This window comes from Pelophylax lessonae (genome assembly GCF_965119305.1).
Source record: "Pelophylax lessonae genome assembly, chromosome: 2".
In the NCBI taxonomy this organism is placed as follows: domain Eukaryota; kingdom Metazoa; phylum Chordata; class Amphibia; order Anura; family Ranidae; genus Pelophylax; species Pelophylax lessonae.
In genome coordinates, this window is record NC_138769.1 from 675,139,169 (window position 1) to 675,161,136 (window position 21,968).

General features: G+C 39.5%; 1 protein-coding gene across 3 annotated transcripts in view; it reads right to left on the reverse strand.

The window, feature by feature from the left end:
• Window positions 1-21,968, reverse strand: part of CNTN5 (contactin 5) — a 2,223,160-nt gene that overhangs the window by 501,979 nt on the left and 1,699,213 nt on the right. For all 3 annotated transcript variants that reach the window (XM_082244684.1, XM_082244682.1, XM_082244683.1), the window contains one exon: window positions 14,664-14,867. In XM_082244684.1, the coding sequence (XP_082100810.1) occupies window positions 14,664-14,867 (204 nt within the window). The remainder of the gene's footprint in view (window positions 1-14,663; window positions 14,868-21,968) is intronic.

Consider the following 21,968-nt stretch of genomic DNA (forward strand, 5'->3'; position numbering starts at 1 on the left):
TTATGTCTGTATTGGCACATACATTTGCACATATGTTGATGTTTTTTATACTTAATAAATGTGCTACTATATCTACCCCATTACAATTGACCATTTGTGTACACCTCATTTAAAGTCCCAGGGCTATATCCTTTTTGCTTTGCAAATAGGGTTGTTGTAGGGCATTTACTTCATGGGATATTATTTTTTGGCAATCATGGGGTGTGTGTGTGTGTTTATTACTATGTAACAATTATTCGTTAGTAGGTTACCAATTGTGCTATGTGACATATTTGGTCAGTGATCTGCCACTAACTGTAATTTTCATCGGAAATACCTGAAGTCCATAATCTGGATTAGGCCATTATAGTATATTTGTAAATGCATGTCTGTATCAATATTAGTTTTTTTTTCCAGAAACAGAATTGTAACCAGGGTTTTGGTAAAAGTATTTCACTTCCTATTGAAGAAAATGGTGAGGTATACCAACAGCCTAAAGGGTCTATAGTGGGTGTATCAGCTGCCATGGCAGGAATGCCGTCACTGAGCTATCAGTATTGTTCTGGAGTGAAATATGCAATCCACGCACAGGAATAGCCTACAATTTCTGGGCAGTACAGCATCAAGGCTACCTTGTCAACCCCTAACCTACCACAATGGCTTTCCTTGTATTCCCATCAGGCAGCCATGCATCATTTGCTTTTTATTTGTTTCCACAAAGTCTGTTTTGCATTTGATCTCCCGTTTTCTACCACTTCAGCTTCCTATTCTGTCTCCTTTCTTCTGCATCTGGATCATTTCAGAGTTTAAATAGATTAGCACGTCTACAACTTGTTTTTGTCCCTGTAGATTTCCGACACAGCAAATTTATCTTACTCTTTTAGATTTGTTTTCCAAACAGAATCTTTCTAGCACCCGCAGTCTTATTAATCTCTGCCTTTGTAACAAATGTACCCTTTGATAGTCATTCCGCAAATGTCCACGAGAAATGTCACTACCTTCTTCTTTAGAAATGGCTCCATTTGTTATTTAAAATTAGGGGGCCTCCAGCCTAATCAAATTTCTATAATTCATTACTGCTCTGTTCTTTGTTAAAAAAAAAAGTGGATGAAAAGAGAACCAGAGGAGTTGAAAGAAACCATTTAGGGTTTTGGAAGGAAAGAGTATTTTTAAATAGCTTTTGGATTATTTCTCTTACGTTACTTAAACTTGATTTTACTGACATTCTCATTATGTGAGTAGTTCAATCGAAAGGTTTTATAAGAAAGTATTTTTTAAATATAAGCAGATATCATGTGCCAAATTGATGTGGTGTAAAGTGAATTGATTTAGTACATTTAGTAATGTACATAATCCAGAGTAGACCCTACAAATCATAAAAAGCTGTATACATGATTTACCATTTGTGCCAATGATCTGGGTAGTCAGAATGGAATCAATAAAGATAGATATATTTAAATGCATAAAGCAATCCTTTTATCTCCAGTACTAAGAAAATTGTATTTATTTTTAATTATTTATATATGAAATATTGCATATGAATATGTCCTACTTACCCAGAGGTGTAACTAGAACCTTCAGGGCCCCGGTGCAAGTAACCATGAAGGGTCCCCCCGGACCCCTTGCCGGGGCCCTTCCCTTCAAGCCTGGGGCTCTTCCCACTGATCCTAGGGCCCTTTACTCCCATTGCGGGGCCCTTTATTACAGTCCCGCAGCAGGACCCTTTCAAAAGTTCTGCAGTGGGCCCCCTGCTTGGGGTCTCCCCATGGTGATGGAATGCCTGGGCCCAGATCCTGGAAGTTCACCCACTGGAGTCAGTAGTTTTTATTTTTTGGTATTTTAACCACTTTAAGACTGAAAGATTTTCCCCCTTAATGGCCAGGCCCTATTTTGCGATTCGGCACTGCGTTACTTTAACGGACCATTGCTTAGTATGCAATGGTCCGTTAAAGTAACGCAGGGGTCCAATCTGTCCGCCGCAATGTCGCAGTCCCGCTAAAAATTGCAGATCGCTGCCATTACTAAAAAAAGAAAACAATAAAAAAGACAAAAATCTTTCCCGTAGTTAGTAGACGCAATAGCTTTTGCGCAAACCAATCAAAATACGCTTATTGCGATTTTTTTTTACCAAAAATATGTAGCAGAAAACAAATTGGCCTAAAATGTTAAAAAATTTAACATAAAGCAGAATGTGGAAAATATTGTTTTTTTTTTTTTTCAAAATTGTCACTCTTTTTTTGTTTATAGCGCAAAAAATAAAAATCACACAGGTGATCAAATACCACCAAAAGAAAGCTCTATTTGTGAGAAAAAAAGGGCATCAATTTTATTTGAGTACAGCATCGCACGATTGCTTAGTCTGTGATGCCACCAGTCGTGGTGTCACCACAAGATTTGGACCAGGAGTCAGCAAGTTAAATGCGATTGAAAACCAATGACGTGGCTACATTTCTTCAACTAACCACCAATGATTGGGCTACATTCCTCCCTCTAACCACCAATGATGAGGCTACATTCCTCCCACTGACCACCAATGGTGGGGCTATGTTTTCCCACTGACTACCAATAATGGATCTACATTCATCTCACTGATTGCCAATTAAGGGGTCAAATTCCTCCTACTGACCACAAAAAGACAAGTCCACAATACTCCTACCAAACACCAATAACGAGTCTTCATTACTGCCACTGACCACAATTGATGGGGCTATAGTCTTTCTACTGACCACCACTGATAGGGTTTTATTCCTCCTACTGACCATCAATGATGGTACAGCATTTCTCCCACTGACCAGACGTGACAGGGTTATAATCCTCTCAGTGACTACTAATGGCCACTGACCAGAAATGATGTCCCAATATACTTCCCACTGACGCTGTGACATGTATTACTCCCGCTGATATCTGTGCATTTTTTTCTCCTATTGACCATTTGCATATGAGCATATATTACTTCCACCAGCCAGTGATAAAGGGGCATTTATTACTTCAGCTAACCACTACTGCAATAGTATTTATTACTGCCATTGATCACTAACATTTTTTTAATTCTACTGGCCACAGTCCAGCTCCCAAACTCTCCCGAGCAGTGAAATTGCCCTTTTGTATTAAACATTTGTGGACCCCTGGTCTAGTAGAAAGCAGAAGGCAGAAATGACTAAAATGTGCAGTGTATTACTCCCTGTAGAAAATGGTTATCTATAAAATATAGCACGTATTAAAATAAATTTTTAAATAAAACTGACCAAAATGTATTTTAGTCTCCCTTTAGATTGATACACGAATCAAGCTTGTTATATACATTGATTAACTGTCCCCCTGTTGAAGAGGAGACTGATTAGCTCATCCCCAATGATCAAACATATCTAAGATAAATACAGTTCTATTGTTGGACAAAGCATTCATAATTAGAATGGACAGGCTAGAGACCAATACAAATCTAATTCTAATTGTAATTTTTGCTATGAAAGAGAGGTAGAAGTGGTTTAAATTGCCTCACAAGTGCCCAGCATGAGATTTTTTCCTTGTTTTTTTTGTAAGGTAATGCAAAGGGGAGTGATTTTGCACAAAACCCCAAAAAATCTGTAACAACCAATTTGATTTCGGTTTACTTACACTTGGACAGTGAAATAGATATTTTAGTTGGTCCAATGGATTCCTTTACCTTATCCATTTCTATTTATCTTGTTAAAATTAGATATGTATCAGTATCTAGCCTGTCTATTAATAAAGTACATAGAAATGGATAAAAATGCATATTTCCAGTGCAAGTAACCAGAAATCTAATTGGGCGTGGCCGTTGTTTTTGGATCACTGCCCTTTGCATTGCCTTACAGAAAAAAGAAAAAACAAAGAAAAAACCTATTTCAACCATTCTTTCATAGTAAAAATTACAATTGAAATTGACAGGCTAAAAGCTGATACAAATCTAATTACCGTATTTTCTGGCGTAAAAGACGACTGGGCGTATAAGACGACCCCCCTATTACATGATCTACCGGTAATACTTATACTTAGGTTACCTTGGAGATATTATACTCGGCGTATAAGACGACCTCCCATTTTTGGGGGATTTTTTTGAGGTTCAAAAGTAGTCTTATACGCCAGAAAATACAGTAAATAAGATAAATAGAAAGGGATAAGGTAAAGGAATCCATTGCATCAACCAGTGTTGGGGGTAACGAGTTACAAAGTAACGGATTACAGTAACTACCTTACTTTTTTGGGTAACGAAGTAATGTAACTAGTTACAATACTAATATTGGTAACTACACTACTTTACTAGGCTATAGGAGGTAACTACACTACTTTACTAGGCTATAGGAACGCGCTTTCCTGCATTACCCAAGCCGTGCGATACAATCGTTATTTCGAAGAATAGAGAGGGATGAAGTTTATGACTTTTTGTTGCACTTTATGTTTTATTCTGTTTTTTCAGGTTTTGTTTCAGGTTTTGTTCTCATGTTTCCCTATGCAGAAAGAGTGTCATGTATATTCTTCTACACGGTCAATTAAGAAATAGGAAAGTAAAGTAATAAGTAGTGAAGGTACTTTTCAAATGCAGTAACTAGTAAAGTAATCTCGTTACAATTTACAGAAGTAACTAGTAACTAGTTACATTTTTTGAGTAACTACCCCAACACTGGCACCAACTGGAACTTCTCTTTCACAGAGACAGTGCAGGTTAATTGAAAGCTGATTGGCTGGTACAGATTTTTGAATTTTGTGCAAAATTGCAGCCTTTTGCATTGCCTTAAAGAAAAAAATAATAAACGCAAAAAAACTACTGGGCACTTGTGAGGCAATTAAACCATGTGTTACCACTATTTTGTATTAAACACAACTGAATCAATTAGGGCAACAGTTGTGATCCTTTCAGTCTTGCTCTCCATTGTTCAGATATACTGTATTTACAGATTCTCTATTACAGTATCAATCCACTTTTTCTTTTACAATAATTTCTGTTAAACAGTAAAATAGGCAAATGTGTTGCAAAGAAGCATTTTTACATATGTACCAATACCATACAGTATATATAAATTATTATTATCATACAGGATTTATATAGCGCCAACAGTTTGCGCAGCGCTTTACAATGTGAGGGAAGACAATACAGTTACAATACAATTCAAAACAGGAGGAACTAGAGGGCCCTGCTCGTTAGAGCTTACAATCTAGAAGGGAGGGTCAAGTGAAACAAAAGGCAATAACCGTGGGGGATGGGCTGATGGAGAAAATGGAGGTATATTTGTTAATGGTGGGTAGGATAGGCTTCTCTGAAAAGCAGGGTTTTCAGAGATCGCCTAAAAGCTAATAGAGTAGATAATAGTAGTAGATATAATGATATGTAATGCCAGAACATTGGAATGAACAGATATCCAAACACTCCAGAATCAGAGGAGCTTACTCTATTGGAGGTTTTCTTTGGACCAAAAGTCTTTGCTCCTGGTATTTTATAAGCCTACCAAGAGAGAAGTGTAGATTGTCTTTGGAAGCTTATGGAGTTTAGGAGTTAACTCATCTCTCCCAATCGCTGAAATGCAGTGGTAGCTGCTCTGGTCAACAGCTAGTAGGGAAAAAAAGCCTATTTCCCTTGGCTGCTTCTTATTTATTGACCCCATGGCAAATAAGGCTGTTAAAAATGAATTGTTTTGGTCATTTCAAAGGTTAGAAGGGCCATAAAAGAGTATTCATTGCGCCAGTATTTATCAGGGGAATGAGTTAAACGTATACTTTTGTCCATTTTGAAAAACCGTAGGGAGATGCATATCATTTTTTTTATTACAGTTTAGCTACATTTATTACCTATTGTATTTCTTATTTCCTTGGCTAATATATGAGTTGTAAAAATATATTGCCTAAGCCCTGGGGAACATAGGTGACACTAGCGTAAGAAGGACATAGTGTATAGGGGCTGACTTTGGCTAAAAAATGCATTTCACCTTGGCTCTTCTAAAGTCAAATAACCTTCACTATTCATGCAAGATAACCTGAAATACAAAATGTTGTGCTATTTTTTTTTATTTTTTTTAATATATATATTCTGTTAAAAGATATTTGAACCAAATGTGTGTTGATATCATCATAAGAATTGGTAGGTAATTTACTCCAGGGTCTTCTACTGTTGTTCATTCCTTTTTGGTCATTATTCTTTTTCTTTTGCATTGATAATGAAAAGATGAATAGATGAAAACACTAACTTAATCAAATTTAGTTTCCTATAGCATTGCATCTTTAATAAGTGCATTTCTTTTGTAATAACATACCTACTTTCATTTTATTTTTGTATTTTAGTGTTGCTGTTTTCATGCGGTCTCTTTGCAGCCATTGCCTTAATAAATGAAGTTTGGGGATGACTACATTGCATTTCTCAAGGGAGGTTTACTGATGGTGACAAAAGTGGACCATGCTAGTGTAAGGCCCCTTTCACACGATCCGACCGATCAGGTCCGCCTGTCCATTTTTTAGGCGGGCCTGATCAGGCCACCCATTCTCCTCTATGGAGAGACGGATGTCAGCGGAAATGTGTCCGCTGACACCCGTCTATCATCCGATCCGACAAGATCCACTTAAAACAGACAGATGGCCATACGTTTGCCATCCGTTAAGAGGGTTGGATCGAATGGGACCGTTTTCATCTGATCTCCCCATAGAGGAGAGCAGGACTCTGATGGGTCCATCTCTGCTGAGTGAGCAGAGATGGACCTGTCATCCGCCTGCTCAGCGGGGATCAATGGAGCGATCTCCACTGAGCTAGCGGAGTCCGCTTCATGTAAAATGGGCCTAACATGTAGTAAAATGGCCACTTGTAGTCTCCATTAGAAACCCATGTGACAGGGTCATAACACTGCAGGGCAATTGGAAGAGAGGAAGAAATTGTTGTCACCCTATAATAGGAAGTCCCTAAACAAGAACCTTCAGAACAGGATCACAAGCAGTTTTTTTTAAGGAAAGCTACAAATTTTTATATATTGAAATTGAGTGCCGGTTCACACTAGGGCGACCTGTGAGCCGACCTGGTCGACTCACAGGTCGCAGCAGGTCGCCTCCCATAGGGAAGCTGCGGACCCGTTCTAATAGGAGCGACACAAGTCGCTCCGACCTAGAAAAAGGGTCCGGAGCTTCTTTGGGGCGACCCGGAAGCGACCGCCATAGACTTCAATGTTATGAAGTCCGTGGCGGCCGCTCCGAGGTAGCGGCGCGCTGCTCGCACCACGACCTCGGAGGTCGCGGTGCGAAGTAGCGTCGCTGCGGTGTGAACCAGCGCTTACTTGTGAAAGGACATGTTAAAGCTTTTAAAAGAAACAACTATTGTAGTAGGTAAAGTACATTGCTATGCTGAGAAATTAAATCATCACTTCCAACATGAAGCAATAAAACAAAGGGTTATTTCTTATTTTAGGATAGTGGGCAGAGTAATGCAAATGATTCCTCTACATCCTGAAGGCATCTGAACATCTAGAGCCTTTGGTTTATAGCATAGACATTTTACAGATCACATTCTATTATTCCAGAAGCACGTACTTCAACTTTCACTCAGCTGTTTCAGGATATTAGAGCATTGTCACTGCAAAGTATGCGAAACATGGCATGTTTGCCAAGTAAAGCAGGGATTCAGATCTGACTTGCAGAATCATTCATGAATTATGGCTCTTGCAAGCCAGAGACTTCCTGCTCTAGTTTATGAGATTTTAGTAAAGTCTGCGATGAAACCCATGTTCTTTTAACAGTAGGCAATAGAAAAGTGAGAAAAATTAAAAATACAATACTTTGTATGTCTAGCCCAAACATTTAGGTTTGGATAGAGTGGTGAGGGTCAAAACTTTTTATATTTTTTTAAGTTTATCTTTTCTTGTCTGTGCCCCCATTAGCGAGCTTTTTACTCTCTAGTTGTCACTGTGACTGTGAGGGGTGTGTAATGCTTCTGTATGAGGACAGCTGCTGGTCTCATTTCAGCATCCTGATTTTGGCTGAGCTGCATTCTCCCTGTCTGCCTGACAAGGTGGTTGATGTAACCAACCTCTGGGTGGAGATCAAAACTGTTTTAAGTCAGCCAAACCCTCAGTGTGACTGGTAGCAGAGAATTTAGACTCTGGGTCAGTACATATGATATATGCTGGACTGGTGGCCCGGAGCAGAGATATTCCCCCATTCAGATCTCAATCAGGACAGAAGACTCAATATAAGCCACATTTAGCCTTAATCGCCTTTGTAGATCTGAGTCATGATATGTCTATGTCTATACTGACAGTTGCAAAGGAAGTCAATGCTGGAAGAATGCAAACAGTGGGAAGTGCTGTGCTTATCTGTTAAAGCAAGCTGAATGATATCAAATTATACATATAGGATAGGATTATATAATATAATATAATATAATATAATATAATATAATATAATATAATATAATATAATAATATAATATAATATTGTAAAACAAGTCTTCAACTTAATAGTATACTAGCTTCTTTTTACCCCTCCACCTGCTTAGCTCTCAGTTTACCTACTGGTTTACCATGTGTATACCTTAACCAGTTCCTGACCACCCGCCGCCTTTTTACTTTCGGCAGGGTGGCTTGGGCAGCCAAGGCGACGTAGGTCTACATCGCTCTGCTGAAGGCCGCTAGGGGCCGGGGGCCCCCGATCATTAGCGGGGAAGCTGGGGCGGGTGTGAGGCGGCTCTGATTGACGCCTGACACCCACAATCTCTCCCCGCTGAAAGAGAAGGACGGTCGGCTGTTGTAAACACAGCCGACCGTCCTTCTCCCTGCAATGATCACAGAGCTCAAGGGATCCTGCTATATAGGATCGCATGTCTCTGTGAGCATTTCACAAGTCCAACCCCCATACAGTTAGAATCACTCCCTAGGGTCACATTTAACCCCTTGATCAACTATACTGTTAACCCCTTCCCTGCCAGTGTCATCATTACAGTAACAGTGCATATTTTTAGCACTGATTACTGAAGTAATGTCACTGGTACCCCCAAAAGTGTCAAAAATGTCAGTTAGGGGTCCGATCTGTCTGCCGCAATGTTGCAAAAAATCACAGATCGCTGCCATTACTAGTGAAAAAAAAAAACATTAAAAATGACATAAATCTTTCCCGTAGTTAGTAGACGCAATAACTTTTGTGCAAACCAATCAAAATACGCTTATTACGATTTTTTTCACCAAAAATATGTAGCAGAAAACAAATTGGCCTAAAATGTTAAAAAATTTAGATTTTTACATTTTTTTAAAAAAAATGTCATATAGCAGAATGTGAAAAATATTGTTTTTTTAAAAAAATTGTCGCTCTTTTTTTGTTTAGAGCGCAAAAAATAAAAATCGCACAGGTGATCAAATACCACCAAAAGAAAGCTCTATTTGTGGGCTCTATTTGTGGGAAAAAAGGACATACATTTTGTTTGGGTACAGCATCGCACGAACGCGCAATTGTCCATTAAAATAACGCAGTGCCGAATCGCAAAATAGGGCCTGGTCATTAAGGGGGCAAATCCTTCCTGTCCAGAAGTGGTTAACGTAATTTTTGATTGCCTAACATATGATCTAACCAAACAGTACATCAGGGATTGGCAACCTTACTGTCAGTAATTTATTCACTGCACCTGAGCAGTGCATTGTGGGGCGGCTGGTGACGTCAGGTCACTATATAAGAGCTGTCAAAATCAAAACAGCTCATTCTGCGGGAAGCGTACGGGGAAGCAGCAGCTTCTTCTTTTTTTTTTTTATATATTTTTCGGGCGGACGGGCAACTGATCATCGGGGGACAGTATTTTTTTACTTTTTAGTAAAAGACTTTTCCAAAACTGGCTTTTGTCATTATTTTTTTGTACACTTTTTTTGTGAATGGGTAAGGGTACCATGTACCTGATACCCATTCACATGGTAGGTTTCGGGGGTAAGATGACGTGTGTAAACTACTGAGACAAACACATACTGCCCACCCTCTAAATGAGTTACTGAAAAAAATCCAAATATCTATTAAAGTGTAACTAAAGGCAAATTATTTATTTATTTATTTTATTTTCAATAGAGTAAGGAAGGGTTATAACTCCTGTCACCCGGGTCTGCGGTATGTGACCGGGTTTACCAGAACTAGTGTCCCCATTGGAATATTTCCCCTTAATTACTGTTCTAGTGTCAACCCAAAATTTGGCTTTTCTTTTAATTTCCCTTTGCATGATAATGGTAAAAAGGACAAAGAGAGAGGGTGAATCTCCCTAAAAGGGCACAGTCAGCCTTTAGTTACATTTTAATAAAGATAGACAGACTGACAGACATGTAGATAGATAGATAGATAGATGATAGATAGATAGATAGATAGATAGATAGATAGATAGATAGATAGATAGATAGATAGATAGATAGATAGATAGATAGATAGATAGATAGATAGATAGATAGATAGATAGATAGATAGATAGATAGATAGATAGATAGATAGATAGATAGATAGATAGATAGATAGATAGACAATACAATTTTCTTGTTCAATTTCCTTTAGATTTACCTTCAGCTATGTAGTGAAAGGGCCAGCCTGATTGCATACAAATAAAAGTGTTTAGGTTTGACCTCATATTATATGGTTTTGGTAAATCTAAAGGAAAATTGATCAAGGAAAATAGTATAATGTATGGCCAGCCTAACTGAGATGTAATTATAGTATATAGTAAAAGTATGACTAAACTGCTGTGTTTTCTCCATAGGCACTGAATAGATATCACTTTATAAACATTACCAACAGGTAAAACGAAAGTTAATTTAGTAATGTATTATTACAAAAGGGAACTTCTAATCTTTTTTTTTATTTATTGTATTAAATTGTTTTACAGGCTTCCGCCAAGTGAAATTGAATTGTAAGAAATGAATGATTGTCAAGGACATTCTAACAAACGAGATATTCATTTTACCGAGAAACCATCCAAGGTATTTTTTGATGTTTTCATTTAATTTGTTTGGTATCAATGAAGATAAGTTTTCCTTTGAGATATATGGGAAAAGAAGTAAAAGACTGATAGCAGCTAAAGTCATACAATCCAGCAGAATGTGACATGAAGATTTAATATCACTCTCTATTTTCATAGATGGAAATATACCGGTATATGACGTGATTGGTGATCCTCATAAATCTGTCTCTCTGACCTGTCCAATGAATCACAATGAATGGACATAGGCTAGACTATTATACCACCTAGGGATTAAAGGTTAAGTCAAGGTCATTTCATTCTTGGATCAAAAAGGATTGAATAAGATTGTAGAAAATTGTGAAGCCATAATTTGTGTTCAATCAGCCATTCTACACAATCCTATCTTTATGCCCCTTACTAAATGGTTAGTCCTTGAGGTCTATTAATGAAAAGTATTCCTCACATGATCCAAATCATATGAAATCCTCAAGGATTACAAAACTGTTTTAGGTTTGATTCACACCTACAGGTGGGTGGTTTTTGCACATTCTTGGACTTCGAGTGTAGGGCAGCACATTCATTTCAATCTGCTGCCCTAAACTCAAGAAAGACACAAAAGAACCCTGACTCTTTTCCAAAAAACTTGCCTCACCGAAGACTGCATGCATTTGCAGATGTGTAGGGGTGCTATTAACAATGAATGGCACTGCCACACGTCTGCCAAAGGGCAGAGCGATTCTATGCGTGTCAAGAAAGTACTCCCAACATGCATAGATGTGAACCTACACTGTATTACTAAGAGTATTGGGACACCTGCCTTTACACGCACAAACCGATACAGTTCCCCACAAAGGCTTAATTTATAAAATAGGGTCTGCAGGCATTGACCACAAGGTTTGCTTTTGGATACGAAACTGGTTAAAGTGGCATGTCCAAAGGGTGGTAATAAATAACGCATACCCAGACTGGTCTGGGGTGGTAAATGGGGTCCGCCAAGGCTCAGTCCTGAGACCAATTTTGTTAAATTTATTCATAAATAGCATTGAGGACGGGATCATTAGCTCAATCTCAGTTATTGCAGATGACACAAAATTAAGCAGGGCAGTATAATAATAACTTCACATCGTGAGGCAGAAATTCTACCAAATGACCTGAACAAAAAAACAGAGTGGGCAACTACATAGCAAATGAGGTTTAATGTGGAGAAGTACAAGGTATTGCACTTGGGGACTAAAAACATAAACGCACAATACACTTTAGGGGGGGAACCTCTGAGGGAATCAAAAATGGAGAAAGAACTGGGAGTCTTAGTAGAAGATAGACTTAGCAATAGCATGCAATGTCAAGCTGCACCTGCCAAAGCTGGCAGAATATTAGCATGCATAAGGAAGGGGATGTATTCCAGAGATAAAACTATAATCCTACCACTTTATAAAACACTGGTCTGACCACATCTGGAGTATTCTGTACAGTTCTGGTCAGCAGTCCTCAGAAGGGATGTGTTTGAGCTGGAGAGAGTCCAGAGAAGAGCAACTAAACTAATTAGGAGATTGGAGGACCTTAATTATGAAGAGCGCTTACAAGCGCTTGATTTATTCTCCCTGGAAAGGAGATGCCTGAGAGGGGACATGATAGCGATTTACAAATACCTCAACGGTGATCTCAGTATAGAAAAAAAAACGATTCAATCGCAAAAAAATGCATGACGATACAAGGCCATACAATGCGATTAGAGGAGAAGCGATTTAACCTCAGGCTACGCAGGGGTTTTTTTTACAGTAAGGGCTACAAGATTGTGGAATTCTCTACCACAAATGGTAGTAACTGCAGGGAGTATGGCTACTTTTAAAAGACTCTTGGATGTACATCTCAAGGATCAAAACATTCAGGGGTATGTGAAATTATTACGTTCACACACACCTACACAGGTTGAACTGGATGGACTATTGTCTTTATTCAACTACTATGTAACTATCAAATTTAACGGCATCCCAGTCTTAGTCCGTAGGGTTCAATATTGAGTTGGCCCACCCTTTGCAGCTATAACAGCTTCAACTCTTCTGGGAAGGCTGTCCACAAGGTTTAGGAGTGTGTCTATGGTAATGTTTGACCATTCTTCCCGAAGCGCACTTGTGAGGTTAGGCACTGCTGTGGACGAGATGTTCTGGCTCGCAGTCTCCGCTCTAATTCATCCAAAGGTGTTCTATCTGGTTGAGGTCGGGGCTCTGTGCAGGCCAGTTAAGTTCCTCCAACCCAAACTAGCTCACCAATGTCTTTATGGACCTTGCTTTGTGCACCAATTCAAATAATTTGACGAAGGGAAGATTGGGGTGTGGGGTTGTTTTTTAGGGTTTGGGCTTGGCCCCTTAGCTCCAGTGAAGGGAACTCTTAAGGTGTCAGCATGCTAAGACATTTTGGAAAATTTCATGCTCCCCACTTTGTGGGAACAGTTTTGGGAATGGCCCCTTCCTATTCCAACATGACTGCACACCAGTGCACAAAGTCCATAAAGACATAGATGAGCGAGTTTGGGGTGAAGGAACTTGACTGGCCTGCACAAAGTCCTGACTTCAACCCGATAGAACACCTTTGGGATGAATTAGAGCAGAGACTGTGAGCCAGGCCTTTTTATCCCCATCAGTGCCTAACTCACAAATGCGCTTCTGAAAGAATGTTCAAGCATTCCCTTTGACACACACCTACACCTTGTGGACAGCCTTCCCAGAAGAGTTGAAGCTGTTATAGCTGCAAAGGGTGGGCCAACTCCATATTGAACCCTACGGACTAAGACTGAAATTCCATTAAAGTTAATGTGCGTGTAAAGGGAGGCGTTACAATAATTTTGGTAATATAGTGTAGTTTTAATGAAAAAAGAAAAGATGCTTCTTAGAGGCAACTGTTATGGATGGACAGTCATCTCCACTCTTTCTCAAAAACATTGGTAAGTAACATAAGAAGTACCACTCCTAAAAGTGTGCACTAGCATGCTACTGGTGGATGGGCTACTTCCTATAAAAAGGTGTTATGTATTCTCTTACCATTTCTGTATATATATATATATATATATATATATACATATATATATACTGTATTTTCTGGCGTATAAGACTACTTTTGAACATCAAAAAAATCCCCCAAAAATGGGAGGTCATCTTATACACCGAGTATAATATCTCCAAGGTAACCTAAGTATAAGTATTACCGGTAGATCATGTAATAAGGGGGTCGTCTTATACGCCCAGTCGTCTTATACGCCGGAAAATATGGTATATATATATATATATATATATATATATGTGTACACAGTATCTCACAAAAGTAAGTACACCCCTCACATTTTTGTAAATATTTTACTTTTTATGTGACAACACTGAAGAAATTACACTTTGCTACAATGTAAAATAGTGAGTGTACAGCTTGTATAACAGTGTATATTTGCTGTCCCTTCAAAATAACTCAACACACAGCCATTAATGTCTAAAACGCTGGGAATAAAAATGAGTACACCCCTCAAAAGTCAAAATGTCCAAATTAGGCCCAATTAGCCATTTTTCCTCCCCGGTGTCATGTGATTCCTTAGTGTTACAAGGTCTCAGGTGTGAATGGGGAGCAGCTGTGTTAAATTTGGTGTTATCTCTCATACTGGTCACTAGAAGTTCAACATGGCACCTCATGGCAAAGAACTCTCTGAGGATCTGAATAAAAAGAATTGTTGCTCTACACAAAGAAAAAAAAAATATTCAGGATTCCTTTTTAGAGAATAATAAGCACTTACCATCATTGCGCAATGTTAATGGCGTTGGAGGACTCATAACTCTGGTGTTAGTCAGAACATTTTTTACATGACAGATATAGCTTCCAACATCTGAAGCTTGTGCTTTAGAGATGTATAGATTTCCTGTCTCTTGTGAGATAAAACGTCGACTGTCTTCAGCCACAAACGAGGGGTACTCATTAAAAACCCAGCTATAGGTGATTTCTGAGGAAAACAAAAGAGAAAAAAAAACATAAAAAATGAACTTCAAATAATGTGCAAACACTTAAATAGAAGCTTTTAAAGCACAAGTTATTTTTTATAAAATATTACACCAGTCTGACTTCCCTAGCTCCCTAACCTAAACAAATGTAGAAACCTCCTGCCTAGTTCCCTGCCTACCACACCAAGACAGCTATGGCGTCGTCCAATGTTTGCCTTCTCGGAGACAAAAACCTATTCATAGCTGGTTTTGCAGTATATCCACAGAGGCTTAAATGGGGTCCTACTCTGCAGTTAGAGATGCTTGGTATACGGCCCCATTCAAGTGAAGGACTCACTGTACAGGTGTGGCCAGCATGGAAGACAATTTCAGCCATGGCTGTTATTTTCAGGTAAGCATTGGTGTGGGGGCGGGGTTTGAAGTTAGTTTTGGTTAGGAGGCTTTAGGGGTGGACTAGACGTAGTTTTTATTTAAAGTAACCTTTGATGTTCTCTAAGCTATGGCTGACCAAGAAGAGACTGATATCTGTCTAACAATACTGAACAGTGAGACGTCACAAACTTGTAGCTGTTAAGCCAGAACCACATGCAATCTTCTTCCAGATCTGGCTGTCCAGTGCTAGTTGGATGCAAGCTTATGTTATTTTCATTACTGAAAGGAAGTTATAAGGACCCACCCGCACAAAAGCACTGTATGGACCTTCCAGTAGTTACAAATGCTCATTATGGCATCTCCAGAAGTCCTAAATGCTCAGATCTCTGTGCAATCATTCTGACATATTTGGAAATACTGGATGTTTGGATGAAGGCATATCTGACTCGTTGCATTAGTATTAGTTTCACGGAAATCAGAAAACTTAGTTGCACTAATGAGTCCTATTGGTAAGGTATTTCTCCAACATCGAACTCTGTAATGCTGTATAACTTGCATTGCACATTTTACTCTGTTACCTAATGACCACATGTGATAATACTTTAAACAATAGCGCATTCTGATTTCCAGCAAGGTATTCTTAGCCATTATTTTTTCCAAACTAAACTTTTCATTGTTAACCACTTAAGCCCCGGAAGATTTTACCCCCTTCCTGACCAGGGCCTATTTTGCGATTCGGCACTGCGTGACTTTAACGGACAATTGCGCGGTCGTGCGACGCTGTACCTAAACGAATTTGGCGTCCTTTTTTTCCCACAAACAGAGCTTTCTTTTGGTGGTATTTGATCACCTGTGCGATTTTTTGATCATGCGCTATAAACAAAAAAAGAGCGTCAATTTTGCAAAAATAACAATATTTTTCAAATTTTTTTTTATGAAATTCCCCCCCAAAAAAATGTAAAAATCTAAATTTTTTAACATTTTAGGCCAATTTTTTTTTTTACCATATGTTTGGTAAAAAAAAAATCGCAAAAAGCGTATTTTGATTGGTTTGCGCAAAAGTTATTGCGTTTACTAACAAAGGGAAAGATTTTTGTCATTTTTGTTGTTTTTTTTTTTAGCCCGTAATGGTGGCGATCTGCGATTTTTTTTGCGGGACTGCGACATTGGGGTGGACAGATCGGACCCTTGACTGACATTTTTGACACTTTTGGGGTTACCAGTGACATTACTACAGTAATCAGTGCTATATATATATGCACTGTTACTGTAAAAATGACACTGGCAGTGAAGGAGTTAACTGTATTGGAGAGGGAGGGGTTAAGTGTGTCCTAGGGGTGTGCTTCTAACTGTGATTGGCTGTGGCTTGATGTGTAAGAACAGTGATCAACGGTCCTACATAGTAGAACCGTTTGTTTATCATTCTTACACAGGGAGAACTGACAGGCGACTTTGTTTACACTAGCCGTCTGCCTTTCTCCCGCTGTCACAGACGATCGCAAGTGCCCGGCGGACATCGGGTCCGCCGGGCACACGTGCGGGGGGGTCCGTGACCGCGCAGGAGCGGGAGCGCGCCTCCGGCGGCGCGCGCTCGCTCCCAAAACCCTCACAGGCTAGCGATGTAGCCCTACATTACTCTGCCTGTGAGGGGCTGACTGCCGACGTAAATAGTCGTGCGACAGTCGGCAAGTGGTTAATATGTGCTACAGTAAAATGCATGTTATGTTTGTATCTATCTCCCGCATGCCCCTAACTATCTTAATAAATTGCGTAAGTTTTGATTGTTGGCTGAGTATTGAAATGATGCGCTGGAAGCTTGTTGAATGCAGAGGGTGAAAGGACAGTGAAAAATTATCACCACTAGAGTTACCAGACAAAGCCAGCTCAGACCTGGCCTGAACTGGTAGTGAAATGTTTCCAAATGTAAAAACACGCTTGAGGTAACAAAGGAATGAGCCGAAAGACTGTATTCCAGCAAAAGCTGGCTAGTTTGGTTCTGAAATATCTGCCGACAACAATTCCTTTCTTCTTTCCCTAGCAACACATAATATATCTATTGTTTGGACGCATCTTGATACAGGGTTACCAAAACTATACAACAAGGAAATACAAGCAAACAATTTGCAGACCCCTGTGTAGCCATTTTAGTCGTATGGCCTCAATATTATGTCTGGATACCACATACTGATATTCTGCAATGCTAGTATGACCAGATATGTGGAAACTACACAGAGGGAAGCTAACTAGCCTAAGTAGAGAAACACAAAGAACACAAGTGACATAAAACATACTGTAAATATAGCAACTTATCTACAACCCAGTGAACCTGCATGACATGTAGGAAAACAAAATATCTGACTAACGATGTGGTAGGAGAAGTACTTGGAAACAACATGGGTCAGGAACAGGGGCAAGAAATGGTAGCAGGTAGAGATTAGCTTGGTTCCCCTTTTATTGACACATGCCCATATTTGTCAATGTCATAAATATTTATAAGGGCAATGACATCACCAGCATCCCACCTCTTAGTATACGTGTGATGTGGGGCAGTGAATGACCACAGCTGATTGTACTAAAAACAAAAATGTGACTGAGATAGGAGGACGATCAACCTCATCTCCAGTAGCAGGTTTGTTGAGCATCACATCCAGACTATACAGGTAAAATACTGAGGCGCTATGTGATTGCTGAGGTGGAGCTAAATACCCTCCAAGCAGTAAGCATCAAGTAATCGCTAATTGCTAGGACCTATTGACTGCTAGAAGACACCCGCTGGTGGACACGAACTACGCCATTCAAGTCTGGGGACTACAGTGCCACCAATAGGAGTTCTAGTTCCTGACAAATTAGTTTTGCACTACAACTAACAAAACACATACACAACATTGCTGTAAAGTTAGGAGGACTTGACAGGTTCCCTTAAGTAACTTTTTTTCTGGTAAAACAACACTCTGAAATACTCTGCTTGCCCCACACATTAATGAAGTGATGCATTGGTGCTATAAAGATTTAAACCAGTTTCTACCTGTCTAGTGTTTTTTATAATTTTCTTTTCTGCAATTTTAACCTCAAAATGTTCTGTTTTTATGGTTCAATGAGGATGTTTCAGCGAGAGCCAGCAAGTTCTGGATACTTCTTATGATGTATTTGAAAGAAAATCCTTCGCCTCGTTCGGCTCAGCTTCCCAGAATGAAAATTTAAGTATGTGGTGGTGTCGACATATAAAGATTTCTCTATTCAAACGCAGAAGAAGACAATAAAAGCAGCCCAGAGCACGGCATTGGTATGCAGCGGAGGGGAGACATAAACTTATTTGCTGACCAGGAGGACTGTTATTTACAAAGTTTTGCTTGCAGAGAGTTTAAAACATTATAGGGAATGTAAATCTGACATTTTTCTCCATGAAAGAACATTCTTGTTTACAAAATTGTCTCCCTGGAGCTCTCCATCTGCTTTATGAAGGTCATTTTTAAACCCTTTAAAAATAGCCAAGTTATTTCCATTTATATGAAGATTTTATGGCTGGGCGAAAATGAAAATCTTAACGTCTCTTTAATAAGCACCTACTGAAAAGCGAAGGAGTCCAATAAAACTAAGTGTACCTGTCATGCCTACCTGCCAGGATAACCATTTTGTAGACAATTACAGCACTTGGCCAATTCATCAGTGTGGCAAGATTTAAGTAAGGGTGACAAATGTAAAAAAATAAGTCTGGTCTATGTAAAAATTTGCATTTATTTTAAATACTCTAGTGCCTGAGATCACTAAGTACAACCAAATACTGTACCTAGTTTTTTTTCTGCAGTGGGAGAGTATCTCCAAACTACAGTGAGGGAAAAAAGTATTTGATCCCCTGCTGATTTCGTACGTTTGCCCACTGACAAAGAAATGATCTATACTTTTATTGGTAGGTTTATTAACAGTGAGAGACAGAATAACAACAAAAATATAAAAAAAAAAAAAAAACGCATTTCAAAAATGTTATAGATTGATTTGCAATTTAAAGAGTGAAATAGGTATTTGACTTAGTACTTGGTGGCAAAACCCTTGTTGGCAATCACAGAGGTCAGATGTTTCTTGTAGTTGGCCACCAGGTTTGCACACATCTCAGGAGGGATTTTGTCCCACTTCTCTTTGCAGATCCTCTCTAAGTCATTAAGGTTTTGAGGCTGATGTTTTGTAACTCGAACCTTCAGCTTCCTCCACATATCTCCTTTGGGATTAAGGTACGGAGACTGGCTAGGCCTCTCCAGGACCTTAATGTGCTTCTTCTTGAGCTACTCCTTTGTTGCCTTGGCCGTGTGTTTTGGGTCATTGTCATGCTGGACTAGACATCCACGACCCATTTTAAATGCCCTGGCTGAGGGAAGGAGGTTCTCACCCAAGATTTGATGGTAAATGGCCCCATCCATTGTCCCTTTGATGCGGTGAAGTTGTCCTTTCCCCTTAGCAGAAAAACACTCACGAAGCATAATGTTTCCACCTCCATGTTTGACGGTGGGGATGGTGTTCATGGGGTCATAGGGAGAATTCCTCCTCCAAACACAGCGAGTTAAGTTGATGCCAAAGAGCTTGATTTTGGTCTCATCTGACCACAACACTTTCACCCAGTTCTCCTCTGAATCATTAAGATGTTCATTAGCAAACTTTATATGGGCCTGTACATGTGCTTTCTTGAGCAGGGGGACCTTGTGGGCATTGCAGGATGTCAGTCCTTCATGGGGCAGTGTGTTGCCAATTGTTTTCTTGGTGAATTTGGTCCCAGCTGCCTTGAGATCATTGACAAGATTCTCCCATGTAGTTCTAGGCTGATTCCTTACCTTTTTCATGATCATTGAAAGTCCACGAGGTGAGATCCTGTATGGAGCCCCAGACCAAGGGAGATTGACAGTTATTTTGTGGTTCCTTCATTTGTGAATAGTCGCACCAGCTGTTGTCACCCTCTCACCAAGCTGCTTGGAGATGGTCATGTAGCCTATTCCAGCCTTGTGTAGGCCTACAAACTTGTCCCTGATATCCTTGGAGAGTTCTTTGGTCTTGGCCATGATGGAGAGATTGGAATCTGATTGGAGGATTGCTTCTGTGGACAGGTGTCTTTTATACAGGTAACAAGCTGAGATCAGGAGCACTTCCTTTAAGAGAGTTCTCCTAATTTCAGCTTGTTACCTGTATAGAAGACACCTGAGAGACAGAAATCTTGCCGATTGATAGGGGGATCAAATACTTCTTTCACTCATTAAAATGCAAATCAATTTGTATCTTTTTTGAAATTCGTTTTTCTGGATTTGGTTGCTTGTTATTCTGTCTCTCACTGTTAAAATAAACTTACCATTAAACATATAGACTGATCATTTCTTTGTCAGTGGGCAAACATACAAAATCAGCAGGGGACCAAATACATTTTCCCTCACTGTTCCTGACACCATGGGATTGATTTCCTAAAGGCAAATATGGAGTTCACTTTGTATGGGAATTTGCCCCGGAGCTAATTTGACGTGGTGAAGTTTCACTTTGCAAAGAATACCCAATTACATCCAAGGGAAAAAAATAAAATAAAAACAACAATCTGAAGTATTTACAGAATGTAAAAAATACATTCATTAAAAATAGTTTAAAATTGTATATTTTTTATAATATACAAACATGAGCAGATACTGTATCTTATCAGAAAACAAATGCCTTATGTCCTTTATAATTTAAAAATCATTTAGGTGAGTAAATGAGTAATAGAGTTAAGGGTCAAATGCCGGGCGAAATCGGCCAGTTCAATACAAACCGAGTGACATTCAGGCTGCGTCTATGGCAGCCGTTTGGCCAGCTTCTGTCGGACGAGCATGCTGGGGAACCCATGGCAGAAAGCTCTGATAGAAGTGTTTTGGTGGGGGGGCCATTCCCCTGTCAGAACACAATAGCTCAGTGAGGGAAATCACTGTACTAATGTTGGATCGTTAGTACAGCGAATCCAACCGGTACAGAAAAAAACGAAAAGTGTGTACTAGTCTTTAGGCCTCATGCACACTGGACATTTTTATAGCTGCTGTTTCTGGCTTCAGACATTTTTTTCCGCAGCCAGTAAACTCCCCAGCATGCTATCTTATGTGTCCATGCACACATAGGCTGTTATTAGCGTTTTCTGGCAGAGGAGCTTTCTGGTTGGAAAAAAACCCCAGAACTAATGGGTTTTAGGAGGAGTTTTTCTTAGCTGTAAAAATGCTCTAACTCTGATAAAAGCTAAAAAGATAAAAAAAAAAACTGAAAAATGCGGCTATTCTGCATCTATTATTGTTTTTGAGCTATAAGTGGGAGTATAGTTTTGCTAAAAAAAAAAAAAAAGGTAAAAACACAACAGCTAAAAAAATGCTAAAAAATGCTGAAAGACACTACTGCAAAAACACTGCAAAACTCATTCTACAGCTACAGCTTTCAACAGCTAACTCTACTGGCGTTTTCATACCATCCAGTGTGCATGAGGCCTTATACTCAGTTAATCACTTTAACCACTTACCGACCACCCCCCGTCGATTTACGTTGGTACTTTCACGCTAAATACTGAGGTTATGCAGCAGATAGCTGCCATAACCCTGGTATTTTTCAAAACGGCGGGCGGTCCTCTTTAAGATAAGGGTTGTCCCAGTGGTGGATTCGCCACAGGATCACCCTTACGGTGCGGTGCAAGAGGTGCCCTCCTCCCGCCGCGTCCCGGTCGTTTTACCCGCTTACTGGACTCACCA